The sequence below is a fragment of the Nilaparvata lugens genome, chromosome 11 (assembly GCF_014356525.2).
Source record: "Nilaparvata lugens isolate BPH chromosome 11, ASM1435652v1, whole genome shotgun sequence".
Taxonomy (NCBI): domain Eukaryota; kingdom Metazoa; phylum Arthropoda; class Insecta; order Hemiptera; family Delphacidae; genus Nilaparvata; species Nilaparvata lugens.
The window spans coordinates 32,264,310-32,290,974 of record NC_052514.1 but is presented as its reverse complement, the minus strand read 5'-3'; the positions used below and the strand labels follow the sequence as shown (position 1 = coordinate 32,290,974).

Genomic DNA, 26,665 nt, shown 5'->3' with positions numbered 1-26,665 from the left:
AGCAACAATCGATATTTCCAAACAGCTGTGCAGAATAGGCTGTCTGCTGCTGCAGAAACAAAACATCAAAACAACGATAATTTCAAATTTGTTGTAGAAAATAGATAATAATATAACTGTTGGAATTCAAAACATTTTATTACCATCTGAAATACCTGGAAATTCTCAACATGTTGTGAGTACTCATTTATTAGTTTTGTCATAAATGATTATAGAACCAAAATTGTATAAATCCTAACCTAAAATAAGTATAATATAAACTACGTATGTATTTTTTGCAGTATATATTTTTAAAAAGTAAAAAAGATCAAAGATAATTATAGGAACAATTAAAGATATTATAGGTGTTATAATAATAGGTTTAGGTGGGCATATAAACAACATTCACACTATTTTACGTTGTCATCATAGGCTACCTAGTTTGATTGTTTATATTAATATTATCTTTTGAATGTTGACAGTGTCATTTGGATAATTTATATTATTCATTTGCATGAAATTCTTTACTACTCCGCTTGTTTATACTCTACGATTACTAATTAGCATATGCAAGTCTTTAAAAAATGTGTGACTATACTCCCTATGATGTTAGTATTATAATCTTTGATTTATAGTAGAATGACCTGTCCTCTGTCCATTAGCTTATAGGTTGTTTGTCAAGCTGTTTACAAAGATCCTCCTTTCGACAATCAGCTTCAACTTCTCAACTTATCACAGTGAGATAATATTGTAAAAAGGTTGGTGTACTTGAAACAATTGATCACGAATTGACATAAATCAGGTAGAAGAGACTGTTTTAAATAAAACTCAACAATGAATATAAATTTTCACTTGCTCACACAGTTTTGCGTATCAATATTGAATTTATTAGTAGGTAGACCATTATCTTATGGTTTAATTCCACTTGATAATTTACGGTAAAAAATAAGGTAGTTTCATGTTACGGTACCTATTTTATTATTTTATTTTATTCCAGGTCCATTCCATGATACTACGTGCTGTCAAAAGTTTATTTCTTCTCAGCATGAAAATGTCCTCTCATTCTTCAGAGATGTAAGTTGAAATCCTTTGCATACCAAAGTAGACTAGTTTGTATAAACTTGTATTTCTCATCGGTTAGGCCTATTATTTAATTCTAAATACATCCTGTTCATATAACCTTCTAGATGCTGCTATGTTTCTTGAATCCTGATATTGCAATTTAGCATGATGATTTGATAACTTTTCATTTCAATAATTCAATAAGAACCGGGATTGTAAATAACTTTTCTATATTGTTGGTAAAGCCTCAAACTCCTCTATGTAGGGAATAAAAAACTGAATGAAAAACTGTCTATAGGTACTACAGTTAGAGGGAAGATTGACATATCCTAAGTAAACTCATTTCATTTTTTGAACCTTTGAAAGACGTTTTGGATAATACGAAAACAACGTTTTGGCTAAATAGTCATATAATATCGGTGCGATATTTCCGAGGTGAGAAGCGGAAGGAGGCGAGGCGAGAAGACTGAGGTGCTTGCTGACTGAGGAACATTTGATTATGGCCTATTATTCACTGTTCCATAGTCACATTATCTATGGAATACTGCAGTGGCGACACTCTTCACACTGTGAGAGTATTCTTATGCTGCAGAAGAAGGCAGTTCGGATATTGTCATCCAGTGGTCATCTGGAGCACTGTAGGGTACTCTTCGCCAGACTCGGTATTCTCACAGTTTTTAGCCAGTTCATCTTTGCTTCCCTGGTTGGTATTAGGAATACCAATCTGACAGTGAATTTGAGGGGGTTGCAGAGTGCCTACTCACTTCGAAATGCTCTCGAAGTCAATGTTCCTCGATGTAGGCTAAGTAAGGCTCAGAACTGTTATCCCAATATCGCTATTAAAATGTTTAATATGCTACGTCCATCTGTGCGTCATTTGAGTGACAGTGAGTTTAAGAGGAGACTCAAGTCCTGGCTGCGTGCCAGACCATACTACTCCTTGAGTGAATTTTTTTCAGGAGTCTACAGTTGACATTTAGTGGCCATCACCGTGTTTAGCCATCTATGCCATTATGTTTTATTTTTTGACGTGACAGTATTGTCAAAAACTTCTGTGTGATATTGTTTTTTGACGTGATGACCAACCCAGCTCATCTGGCTGGTTAATGGTCCTACAAATGAAGATTGAAGATTGAAGATATTTCGATTTTTCACATACTCACTCGCTCACTCACTTTTTTACTATCCACAGCTGTTTCAACCAAGGATGAATTATCCTTTTAATGTCGTTCAGCGAGTTTTCACAAGGATGAGACCTAGTGCAATAGAATTTTTATATCATAAACCTACTATGTTCCAAATTTCGTGAAAATCGTTAGAGCCGTTTTCGAGATCCGTTGAACATAAATAACCAGATATAAAAATACAGAAATTGCTCGCTTAATATAATAGGATTTGTGATTATACCGTATTTTTCAGATATAATCAATCATCTGTAATCAAATCACTTTGTAATACAGCTCGAGTACAGACTCTCAACCAAATTCTTAATTCATTAATCTTTATTCTATACAAATAAAACTTTTTTTCAAATTTCCCTTGATTTTTGCAGATATTATATAAACAGACGACATATAAACCCGGCAGCCGAGCGCAACAAGGCTCCAATCCTCGAAATCCTCCGCATGTACATGATCAGTCCTCAAACCACGCCTCCAGTCCACCAAGTACTCCTGGAAATCTCCTCTGGCTCAGGCCAACATGTCTCCTACTTCGCTAAGCATTTCCAGTGGATCACATTCCAGCCTACCGAATTCGAGATGTCTTCCTTTGAGAGTATCAACGGCTACATCCAGTATGAGAAACTGGAGAATGTAAAACCACCTGGTTATCTGGATGTCAGAGACCCGGCTTGCTCCTGGCTGGGAGGCAATATCAAGAATGAATCAATTGATTATGTTCTTAACATTAATATGATGCATATTTCCGAGTATAAATGTGCTGAAGGTAAGTTATTAAATAGAGTATCACATCTTCCACGTTTTGTATTCCAAGCCTCACTGGCTCTGTTCAAAATTTCTATCGCCACCTTTTCCAATACTCCATCTTAAACTTGAATCCAAACATCCTTTCCAAGATCAAGTGAACATCCTTTTCCCTCTTCCTTCGAATAAACTAATCTCAAATTAACCCTGCTGATAAAACAGAAAAGGCAAGAAGACATGACTGCATTTTTTATTTCCACTTTGTTTCATATTGCTTGATCTAATCAACGTAATTGTTTGAAAATTCAATCACCGTAAATAACTTTAGTTTTTGGTACAGTATGCAAGTAATTTGATCTAATATAATGTTTATAGGGACTTTCATTTAATTTTTGCTATGCTGTGTAAACATATTCTTTTATTAATCATTCATTCATTTATTAATGTTATTGACCATGACATTTTAGTAACGCACGTTTTGAACTTGTATGATACGTTTTATGAAGATGTCACACAACTTGGGGAAGGGTACGTTACTACCAAATGAGTAATCAATTCCTACTTCCAAGTCTCTCGAAATTTATAGTGATGATTCAACCATACATCATTGCTCATTTTAACAACGATTCAATTGTACCTTCACATTTTCAATAATCAAAATTGGAGTGATGAACAGTTTTGGGGCTTAACCTGTTGTCTCCTCCCAATTTTTTTACATATGATTTTTGCTTGTAATTTGAATGAGATAATACATGTAGATGTAAATTTTGATAATGTTCCTCTTTTAAAACATATTTTTAATGTATATTTGCAGGACTTTTCACTGGTTGCAGCGAGATACTGAAGCCAGGCGGCTACCTGTTCACCTACGGTCCCTATGCGTTTGACGGCGAGATCACACCTGAGTCCAATGTACGCTTCAATGCGATGCTGCGATCACAGGACCCCTCCTGGGGACTCAGGGACCTCCCACGGCAGTTGGTACCACTGGCTAGCAGCTGTGGAATACGGCTTGTGCAAGTACACCCAATGCCCGCCAATAACCACTTAGTTATATGGCAGAAGGCACCCGGACCTTGAACTTAACTCTCAAAAAGCTTTTTTAAAAAACTCTCTTGAAACCCTGAAAAATCGTTCCCAAATACCTCTCCTAAAACCTTCTTATTACTAAAAAATATTACGAATCTTTGATTGAATGATTGCTAACCTGTATCAAAGCTCTAGAACTAAACTTCAGAAAGAAGAGAACTAGAAATTGCTTCAACTAAACAAGTTTCCCAACCTTGAAAACCTAGAAAAACATTCGATAAACGTTGACTCTTGTGTTGTGCTACCTTCAGAATATCAAACAAAATACCTTGAAATCAAGAAGTTCTTGATTGGTTAAACCAAACTTTGAAAGCACCAGATTTCAACCAAAAACTTTGATTCTTCTATTGTGCTACTTTCAAAATTTAAATAAACTACTAATAAATCCTTAATTGAGTAATCAACGTTAAAAACAACAGAATTCTACCAAATCTTATCTTCGACTTTAAAAACATAGAAGATACTAATACTTGGATTTCTCGATTGCTAACTTTAAAACTAATACAACTCAACCCCTTTACATTCTAGAAAAATCTAGGACCTTGAATAATATACAACCTTGAAATAAAATTATTAATCCTCTCCACTTTCTACAATAATTGGGAGAGTACCAAACAATTCTGTGAAAACAAAATAAATAAATGAATTCATCCTTTTTCAATAGAATTTCAATGAAAACTATCAAAACTTCAAGGTCATGAAGTACATCACACATTTTGGAACGTTTTCTTTTAATCTTCAACGCTTTCGAATGCATCATGTCTCAGATATTTCTCATCAACTGAATTTTATTCCGTCATTACCAATTAATCTATCTTTTATCTTCCATCTTATACCTCTCATTTTTCCTACATATATCTTAATCGTATCTTTTACATTCCTTTCTCATGCTCGGTAATAGGGTAATGTATTTATTATAGATGAGGATTTCAAAATAAATTAATTATTGATAGGAAACCGTCCTTAGAAATGCCTCTTGGTCGAGCAAACCAAGTGCAAATATAAACTTGAAAATTATAATAACAGGAGGTTAATTGTAGGAGTGTCATTGAGGTACCGTATGTATTCTTATTCTGACTTACATTATTACAAATTTTGATGTTTGTACTCCCCAAGAATATGAATTGAAATAAGCTAATGCTAAATCCATTATTCCCACTACGCAAATTATACACAATTTGTTGTATTTATAGTATAAATATTTTAAGACTTGTTATATTATTCTGATAGTTTATTGAATAGTTTCTACGTGTTTTCAAATAATAGGCAACTGTATTTAAACCCCTATTATCTTCAAATTGCTCAATAGATTTTTATCAGAGTACATACTCATTTATTACTTGCTTGATTTTTAATAGGAATGTCCTGTGATTTTCTATAGTTCAGTAGAATATTCATCAGGTGATTTAGAATTGTGATATTTTAGAGATTGGCATAGGAAGTTCTTTTATCTTCCCTCTCTTTATTCCCAATTCTTCTTTGTAAAATAAAATTCCTCAATCATTTTATTATGAGATGGGGAAATATTTTTCAAATGAGTTAACATAGTAAATTATACTAGAAATCGATACCGGTATTATAAATTCAGTACTACAGTATAGAAATTATCCCCTACGAAGAATTCCCGTCCATTGAAGGCATAGATTTTATCAAATTTCATCAATAAATGTAATTTGAATTTCAATACATTATTCTAATTCATCAATTAAGAAAAATAACAAAAAATAAATAATTTGACTCATTTAATATCATACCTGTACAGACTCTGTATCTGAACGAAGTGCCAATAATAATACTTTTTTAAAATATACTCTTCCTTTCATATTCAGCTCTATTAGGTTATTCACGCTTCAAATAAAACTGTAGATTCTACTTTATTACATATCCAGAATTCACATTTAAAGTTTAATCTGTTGTGGTATTAAATAATATTATTGATTCTGTTGAATACAATAAAACTGATTGATATGGAATTATTCATTATTTAGGTAAATCTGGTAATTTCCAAGTAATCTCCTCCTCAATACTTTTATCAATGTATCTGTATATTTGATGATTGTTTGGCCTTCATATTTATTTCTCAGTGGTATTTAATGGATGGAAATATATTTCTAGTTTGCACTTTTAGGCTTATACAGTACCACCAGCTAATATTAGGCTCACACCAACATTTTTCAACATAGTGGAATCCAAGCAGTACCGTATGAATGAAAAATTTCAAAAGGTAGATTTCAAACTGTGATTACAAAACCGTAAAATATAATATTTTGATTGTAGGCCACATGGTGGAATCATGAAAGGAAATCTTTTCTATTTCAATTAATTGCAAATAAACCTAATCATGATTTTTATGCTCTGTAGAATCTCTTCATGCGTCTATTGCAACCCTGGATTTGGATGACAAGTTATTGAAATTAGAAGCAAAAACCTACAAAGCAAATAATACATTTTTCTGTTCAACCGAAACCTTTCCAATTGGAAAGTTACTCCCTTATTGAAAACATAGAACTCTGGGGGTTTATTCTTGGAATTTTCGTAATTAAAAAATAATATTCGAACAATTGTATGCGTGGTAATATAATCATTTATTTATCAGCTTTCAGGCATAAATAATTGACAGATATGCATTTGTACAATAATAATATAAAATAATAGATAATTTAATATGCAATTCATAGAAAAATCGGGTACTCACCCGCACTTCTTCTAAAGAACAATAATAATTGTTCACAAAAACGTGATAATTGTCAAAATATGAACATTAGATTGATTAAAATTATGACTAAGCACACAAATACTGTAATAAAATATCTTATAAAATAGGCAGTCTTTTGATATCATAGAAGTTAATCAAGCTAATTCTAAATAATAACAATATTTGATCAACAGAACGTTTTTGAGATGTTGTCAAACATCTTTGGACACAAAAATGAGGGTAGATGGTTGCCAATAAGGATAGGGAACTCAAAAGGATTGTCAAATCAATGACTTTGATATAAATCGATCAATGACTATTAGCCTACTATATGACTCGTCTTGTTGGATAATATATAACTGTGTCTATCTTTAATCGTAGGCATAGTCTATAAGAGAGTATGCCTCATAGACCCAGTCGCATAGAAGCCTGTTAAATTTTAATAATGGTTAAATTTGACAAGAACCAATCAGAGAAGAATTTCTGGAAAATTTTTCTCTTATTTGTTCCCGTGGAATTCAATCGCGGTTAACGTTAGCAGGCTTTTTTGCAACCGAGCCTTATACTATGACTTGATACAAGGAAAAACTGAGGTTGGCACCGGAATGTATAATATCAATTTTTGTGTTGTAAATTACATATTGTTCAATATTAAAGTCAAGCAGGATGTAATGAAGTGCAATAATAAATTAATATATTTCATGAGTATCACTATAATATCCTTCATAATTATTTAAATTGGAGCTACTCTCACGATTATTTCTGAGTTTGTTCTAGTTTTTAATGTGAGATATCAGAAAAATATGTGTTTTGTAAATGTAACATCACGTTTGTCATATATTGAGGCACTCTTATTTCTCAATTATTTGTACTAATTTCACAATAACTATTTTTCTCAAAGATTTTAAAAACAAGAAATAAAACTCATGATGCCTGATTGAAATTCTTGAACTTATGTGAAATGGATTTAGTTATGATAGACATCAATGCTTGAATAAGAGAAGAAATGTTCAATCTTTTTGGAATGATCATAGTTTTTCAAGTATTTTTACAAGTCACATTTTCAAGTATCCAATGCATTAAGATTACTTTTGCCTGATTGAAATTCTTGAACTTATGTGGAATGGATTTAGTTATGATAGACATCAATGCTTGAACGAGAAAAGAAATGTCCATTCTTTTTGGAATGGTCATAGTTTCTCAAGTATTTTTACAAGTCACATTTTCAAGTATCCAATGTATTAAGGTTACAAAGTAACAAAGTTAATCAAATTGAATATTCAATAAGACTTGGAAGACAGAAATGAATCTGAGACTGTGTTAGAAGTTGAACCATTATTTTTGGGAAATTAATAATGTGCATATCTATGATATGAAAATATATTTCTGAATTCTCATTTAGATTCAATTGAAGTGTAAACTATTACCGTATCTGTATAGTTGCCCAGATACTACTGGTTCTTTACATTATTCAAGTATAAAATCAATCATTTTACTACAAGTATGAGAGTAAAAGTGGCTTTCAAGAATATTAGCTTATTTAATTTTCTCAGAATTTCAAATAGAAATTTCAGATATCCAATATAGCAGTCTGAAAATAATGTAACTCAACCTCGTTGATGTTAACAGTAAGTTCTTTTTTGTGGTCCCTCTGATTATAAAAAACTATATGATACAATGAAATGAAATAGTACGTAATCTGGGATTCTTATATGTTTATAAAATGCTAGACAATGATAGCTGAAGCACATTCTCAAATAACGTACGGTACATTCCCATGACTGATTTTGAAATTCAAGAATAAAAACTATCAATCATTAGATAAGAACCCTCCTTTTCGCTTCTCCTTGGATAATTATATGTTCGTTTTTTACAGTAAACATACTATAGTTTCTCCTTTCTCGACATGATGGCTCACTCTATCGCTGGATGTAGTTTTTTCTGCTTTAACCGATAATACAGCAGTAAGGAAGGTGAGTCCTGTGCCAACTAAAGCTGTATATAAGGACGGGCCTGAAAATAACAGTGTTTTATCATTAACAATATAAAATAAATCAATTTATAAGATGGACGAGCTGCAAATACACTGAGGTGACTGATAGACTTTTATACTAATTTAGTCAGCATTTTCAAAAACTTTAGTTACTTCAAGCTAAAAAATTGAGGAAGGATAATAATTAGAAATGAATTTTATTTTATTCTTTTAACTTTTTCTATTCATGATGCATGATTCTGGACCGCCTTGACGAGCCGAGAAGAATGAAGTGTAGTACGATGAAAATCTGAGCATTGTGTCGAAAGTTATAAGTGTTTGAAATTTTGATCCTTGAGGTGTCCTTAAGCGCGCCTCTCCACTAGGAAATACTGAAATGAAGTGCATCTAGCGGGTGATTCTCATAGAACATGATCTCATGAACTTATGTAATTGTGCGAAATATCAATATAAGGACAATGTAGTTGGTGATGATGGTTGAAGCTGAAAATTAGGTGTTTTTCACAATACAAGGAGCATTGTTGTCAGGTGTACCTGGAAATCTACTCGAGATAGAGCGCTCTCCCTGATCTCAGATTGTAGAGCACAAAAATACGCCCAGAGGAATTTTGAATTATACATCTAAATGTTAACAATCGAAAGATATTGTTGATCAAAAACTAAAATTCATCAAAATTGATTTTTCCTTCAAATTTCACTCATTTTTGAAAAATCATAACTCAGTACTCATTGGAGATAGAGAGTTCCGAATGATCTCATTATATTCAGAACTGTATGATCTAAAAAAAAAAGCGAGAGCACATTTTTCTGTCCGATTACGAGATTTGGCAGAAATAGCTGAAAACTGGAAAATGAGCCGAAAATAGGTTAGGAGGTTTTTGGGCCACTCTGTATCTAGTACAAGGAAATGTTGCATGAAGAAATTGGTTCTGAACTTCTCTTATGTACCCAAATAATATATTAAAAAATCAGAACTACAATATAAATTGCATGCACCAATGTATATACTGACTGGACTAATGGCTATTATTCTAATCACATGAACACGGATTTATAACGCCAAGACGTTGAGGAATATGTAATTTGCCTCTTCATGATTGATTATAAAATTTTACTTTCAAACAGGCTACAAGTTAGAGTTATCATGAAATACATTTTTTGAGTAAAGGAGTTTCCTCATCCAAAACAAGCAAACAAACAGAACATTGACTAATTGAAAGGTTTCCTTTACTAATGAAGAAATAGTTTTCTTATTCAAATCAAGTGATATTGACTTACCAATTGAACAATTTCCTTTACTAAATGGACCTGACTCTTCACCACAAAGTTTCACCATCCTAGGGCACCCCCAACCGGCAGTATACGTTATCAGTCCCAACAAATAAAAAATACCTGAAAATGAATTGATGAATGATTTATTTATTATTATTTTATTAATAGAAAAAAAGCTGTTAGAATACATTTTTTTCTTTTTTTAAGAATTATGTAGACCCACTATTACATACATTACCATTTCTAACAAGACTTTTTTTCATTATTTTGATGTTATTTGATTATTTTGTACTCTAATGATGTAATGTGATGCTTCATTGATTTATTTATTTATTCACTTTGAATAATACTAAAATCATGAGAATACTCAATACATTTTTCTTACTATTATGTCAGGTACAAGCAGGCACTAGCCTACACTGGTACTTTCCATTAGACCTTCTTGCTCTTTATTGACACTTAAATTCCATTCCAATAGCCTTCCTAACAGATAGTTAATTTTGACCCTAGTTGAAAAATGTAGACTTGCATAGAATGCGAATTTTTAATATCAATTACAGTTTTTAAAATTGAATCGTTAACTTCACTCTCGCAACTCATCTTTATAAATTCCAGCTTTTTACAGACTGGTAATACCAGTACGGTACCATTTTAGCATATTATGTGATGCATTGAACGAAAATCCATATTAAATATTGGGCTATTAACCACCCCGAAGAAAAATGATTCAGTTCATTTCTGATGCCTGATTGAGATTTTTCCACCCAGGGGCTGATTTCAAGAGGATTAATTTAACGAGCGTTAGCAAGCTCTCACTTTCTACTTACTGAAGGCCAAAGTCGTTGTCCGTCTGTTTGTATGTTCTACAATAACTTTGGAAAGTATTGATCAATCAGCTTAAAATTTTAAACACGTAGGTATAATATTCTTCGAACCTTTCTACAGATCATCTTCGTTGGACAATAAAACTGACTTACTCCTTCATCCATTTTTAGGTTATAACAAATAACATTGAAAGTGCATAAGAAGAAAATTTGTTGTGATTTATCATTAGTAAGCTGAAGAATTCATTGCATTCAATTACAACAGTTTTTTCCATCCATTTATTCATAACATCAGCTGAGGCTATTTGGAAAATATCACACAGACAGACCTTCATGCGCTGACGCATGATTTTAGCTGGTTAATATACAACATAATTTACAACTTTTAAGCTGCGTTTACACCAAAGTTATCAACAAAATGTTAATAACTTGATCCTTATAGATTCTATTAGATTGAACCTAACTTATCATACACATGATGAACATATGTGTTTGTCAATTTACTTTCAATCTAATAGAATCTATAAGGATTAAGTTATTAACATTTTGTTAATAATTTTTTGGTGTAAACCCAACTTAACACCAAGAAAATGATACGGGTTGAGATATCAATGTGTGGTTTTCGCCATTTATTCCCTCTTGGAAGTCTGTATCGAAATCATTCATATCAAATTTGGATTCATATGAGGGACAAACATGTTGAAACGACAGAGAGTAAGTTTTCATTTCAAATAGGATCCCCAATGAAACCTACCGTCAAATTATTCTTGTAAAAGAAATATTCAGCTGTTTCCATAATTTTCATCAATTCTGTATAATTAAAAGTGGTGGGTCTGGAAGATTACAATACAACTGTTCTTATGCGAGTTCTCCAACCCGGGGGGACACTAGTATAATAATTATTCCAATATATTATTAATTTTATGTTTAACTATTAAAAATAACTCACCAGCTACTGCTTGCACGGTACCAGTGACCGTGAAAATACTCTTCTTGTAGACACTTTGCACACAGCAACTCAGTACGGCTGTCATTACTGTGAATACCATGATGGCCAAACCCAGAACGAACATAATCAGAGATGTCTTCCATAATGTGGGAAAACTATGCGAACTGGTTGATAATCCATCGATGGCAAATGAGGCACAATTCTTCTGGTTATTCAGTTTGATACATCGGTTGAATATACCGATGGATGGTATCATATACAGTGTGTTGTTTGCTGAGAAAAAACGAGAAAAATAGTAAAATACATATTGCTTGATAGAAATGGATGGTATCATGTAGATATTGTATTGTTTGCTAGAAAAAAATGTTTTTCAGTCTGAAACATTTAGTTAATATGAAACTATTCCTTGAAAACTAATATATTGAAGACAGAACAAGCATAAAAAATTGAAAATTTGGCTACTGAAGTGAGAGAGAATTATAAATAAGGAGGTACCATAGGAAAATAGAATCTAAACTTGTATCCTCTTATTTGGAGATAATTATTAACTCAGTGTTACAGATATTGCTGGTGGAGGAGAAAAACTGATCTGAGGGTGATGTGTTTGAGAATAAATATTTCATCTCTTGTACTGGTCATTTCTTCATTCAGTATGAGTGTCTTTTTATGAAAAACATACATAGATCTCAGTACACTCACTTGTTAGGCTAGCTTCACACTCATTCGGTTTCATTCGGTTCGGTTCGGTTCGTTGAGGCTTTCATACATATCAGGTTTCAATTCGTACGGTTCTAATTAGGTATTTTCTTCACAAACACAGCTGTGTTTGGATTTTCACAGTTCATGCTGGTATATTTAAATAAAACAGCTGGTGTTAAATTGTAAGATGTTATTTCTTGAACAACAAAATTTTAAAGTTAATTAAAAATTGTGAATTATTTGAATACTTTATTTTTGATTATGTTAATTTTGGATGTTCAGAGAGATTATTTTTTTTTAAATTGAAAATTTTTTCCTTGTTTTGACACATGGTATATAAACTTCATCTCTTCTCTCCATTGATGAAATCATGTAATATTCGTGGAAAAATAATAAAAAAATAAAAATTCTCCCTGAGTTATAATTTATATCTTTCTCTTCAATGTTTGAGTGTTGATGAAGGAACTAGTGTCCGAAAGCGCTACACTAATGTAAGTAGAAGCTAATAGCTTTTATTTATATAAATACCTGACTGCTATGTCGTAATTAATTGTTCAAAGTGATTATATCTTTCATATTTTTTTAGCAAACTATTCATTGAGAAAAAATGTTCCTGTGAACTTACAGAAATGAATATTGACCATATGATTTTGACTTGGAAAATCTTGAAACAGATAATCACGCTTTCAGGTTAAAATAAAAACAAAAAAGGCAAGCGTGTGTAATAGTATATTTCGCACCTAGGGCCGAAAATGAGACTTTTCTGGCTCGAAATCGGTTTTCAAGTCCGAGGCCGTAGGCCGAGGACTAGAAAAGATTGAGAGCCGGAAAACATTTTTGCCCATGGTGAGAACGTTATTTTTCGCCACACAGGAAAATAAACAATATATATATGAAAATAATTTATTGTCTATTATAAGCACTTCCGAAAGCAAAAGTGGAAGGTCTATGTGGATTTGCTCTAGCAAATCTGAGGTAATCTGAATATCAGGAAATTGTCCAAGTATTTTTATTTTTATTCTGATTTGTCTAAATAACCTAAAAGATTATGTTCAATTATGTAAGAGGTTGAGTTTAAACTTTTTATTCTTCCAAATGACAATAAGATGATATTATTATAAATGTTTTAATTATTGAATGATAAACACAAATAATGAAAAGTTTTTGATCAGCTGTTTTAGCACACTTGAAATTTGGCCAATCTGAATGTCAATGGAAGTTTAGGTTAGAAGTTCTATCCTACTCTGAAAATCGAATTATTTGAATAGTTTATAATAATATATATCTTATCTGTATTTTATTCATCCAAATAGAATGATAGTATATTATTGCAGAATACTTTATTGAATTCTAGAAGCATAAAATGATTCCGTATATCCACTATGTTCTTGATAAACGCAGTAATAGGAGGTTTGAGGTTAGATTCTATTACTTGAAAATTGAATTTGAAAGGTATAATATCTCATTTGTATTTATTCATCCAAATAAAATGATAGTATATTATTGCAGAATACTTATTCAATTCTATAAGCATAAACTGATTCCGTTTCATAAACCATTTTGTAAAAACGTTCACATCAAATCAGAATCAGCTGACTTCAAGGTTATTTTACAGCCCTAGGGCCGTAAAAATTTTACCGGCCTGGTCGGAAAACAATCATTTTCGGCCTCCTTATGACGCATGAAAACCAGCTCATTACATCCAAGTGGGGCGAAAAAGACTTTGTTTTTTCCTGTTTCCCTAGCAACGAATTCGAATATGATAAAACCTATTCGTGTCGAGGGGGCGTTCGGTGCTATGCGGTTGCTATTCGGTACCGAATTCAAACCGAATCATCGTTTCACACTTATCGGAATTCGCCGAAAACGAACCGAAGACGAAACGAACCGAACCGAAAGTGTGTGAAAGTAGCCTCTCGCTAGCAACGAATTGAAACCTGACGGAATTTATTAGAGTCAAGTGGGCGTTCGGTTCTATGCGGTATCTATTCAGTACCGAATTCAAATCGAATTACCGTTTCACACTTATCGGAATTTGCCGAAAACAAACCGAAAATGAAACGAACCGAATGAGTGTGAAACTAGCCTCATTGTTTTATTTATTCCTGGAAAAGGGTTCAATCATTGACCTAGACATTGATTAATCAGTTTTTTGCTTACCCAATACATCAATACATACCGTACATATTTATGAAATAGAAAATTGAAAAAGCTGATGAGATGAAAAACAAGTAGTGATGAAAATAGAGTCTAAACTTGATAACTTGTATCCTCTCATTTGGAGGTACTTAGCATAGGAGAACTATTTGTCCTTCAATATTTTTTTAAAAAATATATGTTAGCGAGATTGATTTACAGCTCAAGCCGTCTCTCGCATCCCACATGCCATCTCACTTCATCCATCCAATCTCCCTCTGCCAAATTTTTCTCGCGCATGTCACTCTTCACTTGCTTCATTCAAGTTTCAGGTGGTCTTCCCCTCTTCCTCCTTCCTGGTGGATTCCAATTCATTATCCTTTTGGGCCACCGTTCATTATCCTCAAAGACATTACAGTGAGATAAGTAGTAGCTCAAATAATTGCTGGTAGATTATATTATAACATATTTGATATGATAGTTACTTTGTTATGTTTAATAGATCAATCAAGGCAGCTAATTTTTCAATCAAAGTTATTTATATCACTACATTTTTTGCAATATTCTTACCATACATTACTGGAGTCTGACTTTGAAGCCATTCAGGAGATACAAGGCCTGAGAATACAGCTAGAGTCGCAGTGATGGTCAGCAGGACCCAAATTAGGCTGTGAGTTGTCAAAATTATGTGCCCCATTTCTGATCTGAAAATTATAATTAGAGAAATAATTATTACAGTAGGTTAGTAACAAGTTGAACTCTTCGAAACCTGTGAAAAATGTGTCCTATTTTGTGCAGACATCAAGGTGTGAGTTGTAATCGAATGAAATTATTTCAACAATTTTTCTAGACAAATAAATTTGAAATCATAAATAATTTATGAGAAATTAGTGTAAACCCATATAAAAGCACAATATTGGTGAAAGTAACTTTATTGTCGTTTCAAAATGATCGGTCCCGTAGGTTTGTCATGTATTACTTCTTCGGTAAAAAAAATTATAATCAACAAAAACATTAATTAATATTGAATTTATTATAATTCCTGGAAGCATTTTGAGATGTTTTCCTTGTAACGAGGAAATTACTATTCTACTCATTCTTTATAATAAGAAGGCATTAACGTGAATAATAATAATAATGATAATAATGGTTAATGATGAATTACTGTGGTCCTTAGTTGTCCTATACAAAAAAAGGAAAAAGAAGGCATAATACCATCGAATAACCAATATATTGATTAAAGATTTTATGGATTGGTTATTTTCCTCTTTGGTAATATTTATTCATATTTTTCCAAAATTTCTGCTTTTTTCCTCTATATGGTAATACTTATCCAGACAACCTCATGCCCACCAAATAGAGTGTTGAGTGTATTACAAGATCCTCCCCTTTCTGAATTAGTAACAATAAGTTACCGCACACCTTCAAAATATATTTCTGAGATGATTTATCGAGTCATTGTAACTGAAATGAGTCTCTGAGTCACTGTTTCTGAGAATGATTCTATTTGATTTGTTATTGCTGAATTTTCATCAAAACATTACTTTCCTGATCATTGAACCATGAAGAAATAAAATCTTATCTTTAAAATTGCCTTCTGAATAATATGCATGACAGAATATATTATACGGAGGCCCACTGTGCAGTAGGCTTACAGATGAAAAAAAAAAACAAAATCGGAATAAGTGTTGCTTTTTCTTTGATCTTGTTATCTCAACTGAAACGACAATTTTGAGGTCATTCCTCTATTATGCTTGATAAAGAGACTGGATCAATAAATTCACCTATCAATTCAGATAAGAGCAGTTTTGTTTTGCTTGTTACTGTGAACAATAATCATCTAAGAAAGAAATATTGAAAAATTGTTGTGTAGCAAATGTGCAGAAATCTGTAAAAAATATATCGAATTTATGATTTGTTCTGATTAGTTTTTCCGGTCGTGATGTTGATTATCAGAATTATTCTTTAAAACACTTTATGAGTAATGAGTTAATAGGTTTGAAAGAGACATTAAGAGATCTTAAAGTTATTAATACTGTAAAATAAAAGTAAATCCAAAAAGTAAATTTGTACAGTTCCAAATTCCAACTCAAAGGAAGGTTCAGTTTCGAAATTATTATCCATTGAGAATTGGGACAAGACTACCTACTAAAATGAAATCTATATAAATACAAATCGAGCCTCAAATTTTGACATTCAAAATCCTTTTTTGCGTGCACCGAATTTGATGATTTTTTTAGTTGTGTTCGTTATGTTGAGGACTAGGTTTATGTCCTATCAAATTTATAATCCGACTTCAGGACTCTTTCCTACGGTCCTTCAAAGTCTACATGTAATCCTTATGGGAGAAGATTTGTGAACTGGCCACACACAGAAATAAACATCAGCTGTTATAATCATTGCGCCATACAACAGCCGTCGGTAGATAGTAGACAAGAGTGTGTGCTGCTCCATAATCGCCCATGTATTTTATTCTAAACGCCCCGACTAAAAACAAAATGACGGTTCTGTGTGTAACCATCCAGCAGTGCGGCCTCAGGTTAAAATGCTCTAAAGACATTGATTTGTTTCGAGTAATTGTGCTGTCTTCGGTGTTCAGAATTAATTGATTTTTAGTAAATTATTTATTTATAAATAAAATGCCACATCGCGCCTCCTCAGGGGTGCATCTAGCTAAAGTTTGTCATAAGATGCATTAAACTATTTGGCGGTACGAAGTTAGCCGGGCCAGCTAGTTGATAATAATTAGCCTGATTTTTATTTATTTGAAACTCCATCGCGTTTCCCATGTATAAGCTCACTAATGTCAAAGATAACTACAAAAATCATTCAAATAACTGAATTCATTCTGATTGAGAATACAGTACCGTATTATAAAGTTGTTTGAAGAAAAACGTCAATGAAAACATAGGGAAAAAGTCACACTTGTTTGTTAGTGACCCTAAACTAAGGGTGGAGTCCACCCCATTGTAGGAAATAACGGAGGGGGTAAAAGGGAATGATGTACAGAAAAAGGAGAAAAGAGGAGAGAAAATATGAGTGGAAGGGGGAGCGGAAAAATAAGAGGAGGAAGAAGAGATGGCAAAAATTCAGTAAGGCGCCACCCTAATGATAAAGTCGTTTTGGCTTTCTCTTGTAGAATGTACACCCTAAAGACTGCTGGATTATTATTTGTTCCAGCGAGGGTGTTAGTAAGACTGTTTATTACATGATGAGTTCATATTATCATTCCTTTTTGTTTAAATTAAATTCTTCATTGTCGCGTCTCTCCCACAGTCAGTCACAGTCTGACGGAAGTTAGAGACAATTTTATTCAAGCAATAAATGTTTATCTGGATGCTTTATCATTCCTTCAGATTCTATTACTTTTCTAAGTGAAAATTTGAAGACAGTGGAGTAGAATAAAGAAGAACAACACCAATTTTTTTCTGGATAGTAAGAATATCAAACTTCTATTTCAAAATCCTATCGTCTATAAAGAATGGTAATATACTTACATTATCCAGATCTATTTATCGGATAGATATTAGCTTGTCTTAAATTGTGCCAATTCACAACTGTTATAGAATATCTTTGAACCTAACTTTAAAATGCATGCAGTAATTTCCTTATATTATAATAATTGAAAATTTCCAAGTTAATTTTACTCAATTCGTAACTCAAATAACTCAATTCAAGGAAAGGAAGAAAGGAATGGGAAGAGGAAAGGAGAGGGAAAATTATTTACTGATGCAGATATATCAAGATATGTAATTAAAAAAGGGAAGGCTTTCTACCCTCAGCTTCCTAAATAAATGTTGTAACAAGCTTGCATGATCTAGATAAAGATCAATTGATGTCAGAAATTGAACACACAGACTAATAGGGGAAACATCTCTCTTGCCGCCCAATAATTCCCCTGTTCTCTGCAGTAAACAAACATTACTCTCAACAGAAGCTTGGAAAAGAACTCTGGAGCTGGAAAACTCATGGATAGTGCTTGGAAAAACGATCTCTGGAAGACTTATGGATTGTTTACCATAAAAAGAAAATGGGAAAGCGTTTCTGCTGTGGACAGGACTGGAGTAAACAGAAAAACGATCTCATAAGTTTGTCCACTTATTTACAGTTGCGTGCCATTTGAAGGTCAGCGCCGATAAAGGTCATTTGTCTTCTAATTACAATTTGACCATTGACTGGCTCCCCAGACGGCTGTTATACTATGGGAATTCTAATATAGGTACCTATTCTACTATATAGGTTTTCGCCATTTGCCTGTTTCCACCATAATGTTTATCAGTGAATGTTGAACTGTCAGAATCTCTTATGAATAAATTCAATGCTTCTCATTCGCCTCCATTGTTTCCACCATCATCAGTGAATTTCAAACTGTTAGCATCTCTTATGAATAACTTCAATGCTTCCCATTAAGCAGACAATTTTGACACTTTGAAATGAACCTTGCTACAGCTTTTGAACACGTCTATTTATGTTGATCACAACATGACAAGGACGAACAGGGTGTGGGGGTTCATTAGTTAATCTTTTAATTCAGAATTCTTGAAATGTAGGCTATAACCATCTCGTGATACTGAATGAAAATCACTTGATATTGTTTTCAACTTTTCTAATACTTTTTTTGACAATCTTGGTATTGATAAATATTGTATAATTGATAGATTGCTGTAAGCTTATTTAAATATACAATAGAATACAGTTGATATACTTGAGTTAATTTTTTGTTTTTGTTTCAAGGCTCAACTCACACTTACGCGACTCAGGTCGAGAAGAGACTCGACTCTAGTAGAGAGCATGTGTTTCCAAATGGTGACACTCAGACCAGTCGATTCTAGTCTCCGCGACGTCAGCACCATTTGAAAACACATGCTCTCGACTAGAGTCGAGTCCCTTCTCGACCTGAGTCGAGAGTCTAAGTTTGAGTTGAGCCTTATTTTTCATCAGTAGCAGAGATCTCGTTTTATCAGTGGGATACCAACAAGTAGTGTTATATGATTTATATCAGTGCGATATGAAATACATTACCTACGGTAATCCTTATATTTTGATATTGGTAAACTTTTCAAAATTTTTTGATAAAATTGTCAGTCCCCTCACGCTTCCGTTCAATTTATATCTTTGGTCTAAGTAAATCATATCAAATGTGATTTTTATCATATTAAAGCTAAATGGGACAAAAAATTCACAGCCAATACGGCTTGTTCCCTCCGAAAACCTACCTCATAATCATTTAGAGGGCACACTATAGAGGCTAAAGGAAAACCTCCAGATCTTGAAAATTTCAACCTCGTGGTACCCCTAGATTAATTTGATAAAATTGAGTGTTAGATAAAATTCGAGATAGCAGTAAAACGTTCTTCTCAACCCCACTTAATTTCTATGAAGGTTTTATTGTCTATAAAATTAAGATTATTTCACCTTAACCGTGAAATATAATATTCCCTCCCGCAACTTAAAAAACTATGTTCGAAATATTCAACCCTCACTCTAACAGGAATTCGCCCCCTTGTAAAGTTCTCATTTCCTGTAATAAAAGCAACAGATAGCACTAAAGACTAAACTGTTTCTGAAACAAACCACCTGTCTGATATCTGTTGAGAGAAGCTTTGTTATTTCAGTTTTTTCAGGATACAATTTAAAACTATAGGTCCATATTGGAAACTATAACAGGATACTATCTTAGTATTGAAAAAATATGTTTTTGAATCATCATTTTATTGTCTTTTCTCTTTAGGGTTACTTTTAATATAAATAGAAAAATAAATTTCAGTACCCTTTTAAATTATTTTGTCACGAAATGTTTCGGCTACTAATGCCATCTTCAAGTCTTGAAAATTATAAAAAAGTCTTGAGATTTATATTTTTATTTAGGTATATGCTTTTGAACCATATGATCACTTCATCAAAATTTTACTGTCCTACTTTACTGTACTATATTATATTCAATATAATATAGTACAGTAACGTAGGACAGTACAGTAACGTAGCCTGTTGTAATGTGAAAATAATAAATGAAATGAAACAGCAGTCCCTCTCTATTCAACTCTCCTGATTATGGCACATCATTCTGCTTCTATTTCCTTTTTTGGCAATTATTTTATCAATTCAACTCGCAATCGCCTACTTACAATATTCATTTGTAAAACGTCGTGAAGAGCTTTATTCACGCTTCTCATTTCCGCTGATTTTTTTCTTTCTTCATTCATTTTTTCTCTTGCGCCCTCTTCTTTTCACTCTATCAACCACTCACACTATCACACTCTCTCTCTCTGTTTCTCTTTCATTCTCTGTCACTCTCTCTCTCTCTCACCACCACTCTCTTCCTCTCTTTCTCTCTCTCACACACTTTCCGCTCTTCTTATTACTTCTTTCTTTCCTAATAGACAGACAGACACAGACAGTGTACAATCGGAATAACAAAGGGAATCATGCTTCATGCATTACAAGTAGGGGTATTTGTCATCACCCCCCTCTCACACCTACCATTACTTCCCCTCCCCTTAGCACCCACCCCACTCATCCCCCACCAACCACACCCTGACCATACTTTGTCTAGCTCTGTCAACTGTGAAGATTCACCTAACACGATATACTGTTGGGAGATAATTATTTTTGTTTATTACGGTTTTCTACAATTGTTGAGAATTTTACGGAATTTGATGAAATATAGTTCCAATTTTTATATCATTGTTGAGAATTTTTCTTTCTCGTGAATGCTGCTTTTGGGATCTATTTATAAGTCTTATTTGAAGAATTGTAAAGCATATCTATAACATAAAGCATTAATTGTTAACATGAAATTAAGGAAGAAGAAGAGTTAGACGTAAAAAAGCAGATGATTAAACATATTTAAGATAAAAAAGACAAAGTTCAAAGAGGATAGGAAGAAGAAGAAGAATGAGCAAAGAAGAAGATATGGAAAGTGATAATAGGATGAAATAATAATGATAATTTGTGTTTGTCGACACGGGTCTATGAAATTAGTGTTGTTTTACACCGCTATTGCATGAGACACGATTTATATTCTCATCAACACATCCTAAAAATCTCATCCAATTTAAGAAATAACAAGCTCATATAGGGAAAGCCTACCTGAATTTAGTAGGGTAGATCGTTGATAAATCGAATTTCGTTCAAATCAAATAATAGGTCTATTTTGAAATTATCGCAAAAAATACAAAAGTAATCTATCCTGATCAGTTCAATGATTTTCCAGTAATTTATCGAATTTTGAATGTAAACTGTTGTCATAAAAACCTTTTTTACAACTTATTCCAAAGTTTGAGTGATAGAGAGGACATTCAAGGCCTAACCCCGCCCACAGTTTTTCCATCTGGGTACACAAAAATACCTGAATCTAGAATATAGGCTACTCGAAATTTGAAATACAAAGCCTAGGTCCAGGCCCAGTTAACTAACAAAGACCTTTAAAGAGACCTGAGAGTGTGTACCGTTGTGATTTGAATTAGCATTCAAATGAATGAGATTGATAATTTAATAGATACTTCTTCTTTTTCTTCTTCTTCTTCTTCTTCTTCTTCTTCTTCTTCTTCTTCTTCTTTTTCTCTCTTCTTCTCCCTTCTTCTTCTTCTTCCCTCTTATTCTTCTTTCTTCTTTTTCTCTCTTCTCCTTCTCCCTTCTTCTTCTTCCCTCTTCTTCTTCTTCTTTTCCTCTCTTCTTCTTCTCCCTTCTTCTTCGCTCTTCTTCTTCTCTCTTCTTCTTATTCTTCTTCTTATTATTCTTCTCTCTCTCTCTTCTTATTCTTCTTCTCTCTCCTCTTCTTCTTTTTCACTTTTGTGCACTTTTCTTTGTCATTCATTCATTCATGCATCCTTATTCATTCATCTACTGTATATCTATAAATAGACTGAAATAGACAGAAAAGTACAATTGTGGGGAAACTGAATGTTGTTAATTTGTATTTGTATACTTTAGGAAATTCCTAAAATAACTTGGGAAGTTGTATATTGGGTTGGGGTGAATGACCCCGTCAATAGTTACATGAGATATGGTGAGAGAGAAATTTGTTATCAGTCAATATGTGCCCACACATTACCAAGTAAGGTCTCAGCTTTGTTTTTTTAATGATAACATAATACCACAGCCTTCGACTATAGATGTTTATGATATCACTCATGAGACAAACTGATTAACTCAAACGCAGATAGAGTACGGTAGCTTCCAATTAGAATGAGAACTAGTGGAAGATAAATTATAAGAAGAAAACAAAATCATAGCGAAAGAATTGAACTCGAGACTTATTACGAAGAGCAGAAAAATGGAAAATTAACACCTCTATGCATTGTATGGTGCTTGTCAATTCGTTCATATCGAATTGTCCATATCAGGTTTTTTAATTTATTTATTTATTTAATCAATTTCATTACATAACATAATTGTCTGGGAATATTCTCATTTGATTGGTAACTTGACAAATTGATAACCTGACCAACTGATGTGACATCTGTCGCAAGAACTAATGGGCGATTTGGATTGTAATGAAACTGTACATTGACACTGGTGATTCCGGCCTTTACCTTTTGGAAGCTTTCTTTACATTCAGTGGTCCAATTATACTGTTCCTCAGTTACACATTTTACTGAGTTGTAGTCATTTATTGAGGAGATACAGGACTGTTGCTGATTTTTTTATAAACTTGATGCAGTAATTTCCCAAGTTCATTTACATTTTCTACTTTTTTACAGTTTTTGATGGAAGAAACTCTATTTATTTATAGATTTCTCCACTAAGTTTTGTCTTATACTTGCAATTGACAAATGCTATCTCTCGCTTTGATAAGCTCTCCTGTTCAAGTTCGGAGTTCAGCAAGCCGTCAAGCCGTCAGCTGGAGAAAGAGTTTTTTTTCTTTCTTTCAAATTGGTCTTATAATATAAAATTCATCCAAAATCCTTATTAATCCAAAATTCATCTTCAAATTATATGAAGCGATTAACAAATATTGAGAATTATAAATATAAAGAAATTAATAATCATGAATTATCAATTATTGTAGCGAGTCTTGTTTAAAACCAGGAGTCTAGAAACCTTCACTCTAAGTACTAGAATAATCTTTTGTTGAAGGAAATACGGTAGGGAAATATCTTTTTGACATCTACTTGAAGAAATAGAGCAATCCCAATCGATGAAATTAATTTTGACTGATTTAATTGAAAGAAAAAGACTGAGCTATAGAAGTGAAATGTATACAACCCTACAGACTCAGATAAATCTACAAGAACTTACATTATATATCTTGAAAATAGTTATATTAAACTTATCCATTAGTTATCAAAATTTGGGAGAGAAATAGTTCAAGGAGTTTCCTTAGTTTTTCTTCCCGGTCAATGCTTTCTTGTTTATAAAAAAATGAAGCAAAACTCAAGAGAAAATTCCTCATAAAGGAAATGAGCTTCCAAAAACCATCCCCATCAAGAAATTAATTGGAAATCACTAATCAATCTATAAATAGAAGCGATTTCAGTCACTTTTCTGTAAGCTTTCTTATAAGGAAAGTGGAAGACGCTCTCAAAGTAGATTAATGTGGGCGCCATATAAATTGGGATTTGAACATCGATGTATCTTAGATTGCTGTGGGGAGGGGGGTGAGTGTCTTAGTTGGTTGGAGTAGTAGCCGTGGGGGGGGGGTTGAGTAGACTTATCCCCTGCTGAGCTAATTCGATGCTGCTGTATTAAGATGCCCTTTGGGAAGTTGTTAAAAGATTATCAATAGACCAGACGAAGAGAAAAAAGAAACTGTGAATTGCGTCATATAGTTGCCATAACGATGTCTTCAAGTTTTATTGTGGAAAGTGTTTATTTTTCGTTATTTCTTGAAAACTGATACAGTAGCGAAAAAACTACAGAGGGCATTTCACAGATATTCGTTTTATTGAAACATTGTATTAACGAGGGAAAGATTTGAAATGAGGAATAATTCAACTGAGAGCATTTCATAGATATTCGTTTTATTGAAACATTGTATTAACGAGGGAAAGATTTGAAATGAGGAATAATTCAACTGCAGTATCATGATGAATAATTGTCATTGTAACAATAATTATTAATTGTTTAATTTGATAACAATGATTAATAATGAAAATATATGCAAGTAACGTAGTGGTCACTACTATCATGATGAATAATTGTAATTGTCAAAATTCTTTAGAATGTTAAATTTGATAACGATGATTAATAATGAAAATATGCCAGTAACTTATACAAATTTTATTTGCAAGATGATGCAATTGGTGGGATGATTGAATATTTATAATTTGGCAGTAATTAATCACTTTTTCTTATAAAAGCGATTCTAGAAATAAGACTTCCTTTGTGATTTCTGCATTTATTTTCTTTTAGGCTCTGATAGAGATGTATCCCTCTTAATAGAGGATATAGTATTATTGATTTAAGAACACTCTTGTTTAAATTTTCCATTCATGTGAATTATTTTCATCAAAGTGGACCAGCCCCCTCACCCAGAAGTCGAATGACGCACCCCCCCCCCAAATTCAATACACTTTCCCAACATAAATGAGTAGCCTACACCTCGCAAAAAGGCAACCCCATCTCCCCGTCTTTACCAAAAAATTATTGAAATCTTTGAAGTGTAATATTTATTTTGTCAAAGTTTATTCAACTTTGTAACTTATTTTTTGTAACTGGGCACCCGCCGAAAAACCTTCGGGTTTGGCAGGACCCTCAATTGTTTTGAGTTGTCAATAAAAATTTTGAATTAAAAAAACTTGTAGTTCTTGTTATTCAAATGAATTAAAGTAGGCCTACTTTTATATTTTATTAATATTCACAACTAGTTTCAACTCATTAGAGCCATTAACAAAGGTGATTGAGAATCATTCTACTGGTGTTCAATCGAATCTCTATGCTTCTTTACCAATAGGGCTATCTGTTTCAGCAATTTCTACGCAGATTACAACATTATGACTAACCCTATATTAATTTTATCCCCGCTTCTGATGTTCTGATCACTTACATCTCAACTAAATCTTCTCTTTGTCACTCTCCAACCATTCTGTGTTGTTTCATTCTATATACAGTATTAATTTCTTCTCTCTGTCCAACACAAGATTTACTGATAAAGATAATACACTCTCCTGAGAAATCAACCCATTTCCATATCCGCTATATTTACAAAACAGGTGTTGGAATTGTTGTTTTTCATAAATAATTTTTCATGTAATATTTTTGGAATAGGTTGGCTATGCCAATAGAACTATTATTTTGGAGATCCTACTTTCAGTATATTTATCTACGAGTATTGCTTTACACACAATTGTATCGTATTTTGTATAACACATTATGAATTTTACACGAAAATAAATTTAGTTGAATGATAGCTATTTATGCAATTCTAAATACAATATATTATAAATACAATGTATTACTATACCATAATGAATAGGTACCGTAATTTTTCACTTATGTCAGCTTACCTTTTTGAAACGACTTCTCTCTTCACTTGAATAGTGTGTTATCACCAAATCTCCTTGTCACTCTATCACCACCTAACAAACCATTACCAGTTCACTTCAAAACATTCAAAACGAAAACTATCACCACACTTTCTCAACAATAACAGAACCGATCTGTCACAACACTGCTAGCGTTCTTATCTCTCTCTAAGCAAGGCACATGGTTTTGAATGTCACAGGTTGGAGGGAGAAAGGGATAAACAGGAGGGAATAAGGGAAAATATGGGAAGGAAAGAGCGGTGGGGGCTATAAAGTTGTTTGTAGATGGATGTAGATGTTTGTTGAGAGTTGTGGTCCCTTCACAGGTCTGACTGATACTGTTGGTCTGTTGGCGTTGGGAGCTCCAATCCACACTAAAAAGTGCCGGCTACCCGGAGTGTGTGTGAGAGATCACTGTCCGAATACTCAAACCGACAGATCGGAGATAAGCGTTACGTCGAGTAACGGTTACTTGTATCTGTTACTGTTATTTAACATTACTCAGTACCGGTCTCAGAGAAGCCACAAAGTAGAAGGAATTTCTTCTCTGTGGAGAAGCGGGATCCTTTTACCACAG

The 26,665-nt window shown here is 33.0% G+C and overlaps 2 protein-coding genes across 4 annotated transcripts; one reads left to right on the top strand and one right to left on the bottom strand.

Moving 5' to 3' along the window:
- Positions 1-15: 15 nt before the first annotated feature.
- Positions 16-6,028, top strand: LOC111058685 (methyltransferase-like 26). Of its 2 annotated transcripts, none has more exons than XM_022346242.2 (4): positions 16-175; positions 977-1,053; positions 2,594-2,988; positions 3,781-6,028. In XM_022346242.2, the coding sequence occupies exons 2-4, from the start codon at positions 986-988 to the stop codon at positions 4,044-4,046; spliced, it is 729 nt and encodes a 242-aa protein (XP_022201934.2). In that variant the 5' UTR covers positions 16-175; positions 977-985; the 3' UTR covers positions 4,047-6,028. The 2 variants fall into 2 exon arrangements, with proteins under 2 accessions (XP_022201934.2, XP_022201935.2); XM_022346243.2 differs by lacking the exon at positions 16-175 and adding an exon at positions 383-781.
- A 1,550-nt stretch (positions 6,029-7,578) lies between these two features.
- On the bottom strand, positions 7,579-26,491 carry LOC111058686 (LHFPL tetraspan subfamily member 2 protein). Of its 2 annotated transcripts, XR_005572507.1 has the most exons (6): positions 26,071-26,491; positions 15,194-15,327; positions 11,789-12,061; positions 10,022-10,135; positions 7,846-8,763; positions 7,579-7,683 (listed from the first exon to the last, which is right to left on the bottom strand). XR_005572507.1 is itself a non-coding variant. In XM_022346244.2 (5 exons), exons 2-5 carry the CDS (start codon positions 15,318-15,320, stop codon positions 8,621-8,623), a joined length of 657 nt encoding a protein of 218 aa, XP_022201936.2. In that variant the 5' UTR covers positions 15,321-15,327; positions 26,071-26,491; the 3' UTR covers positions 7,579-8,620. The 2 variants fall into 2 exon arrangements, 1 of the variants encoding a protein (XP_022201936.2); XM_022346244.2 differs by having other exon boundaries at positions 7,579-8,763.
- Between the last annotated feature and the right edge of the window lie 174 nt (positions 26,492-26,665).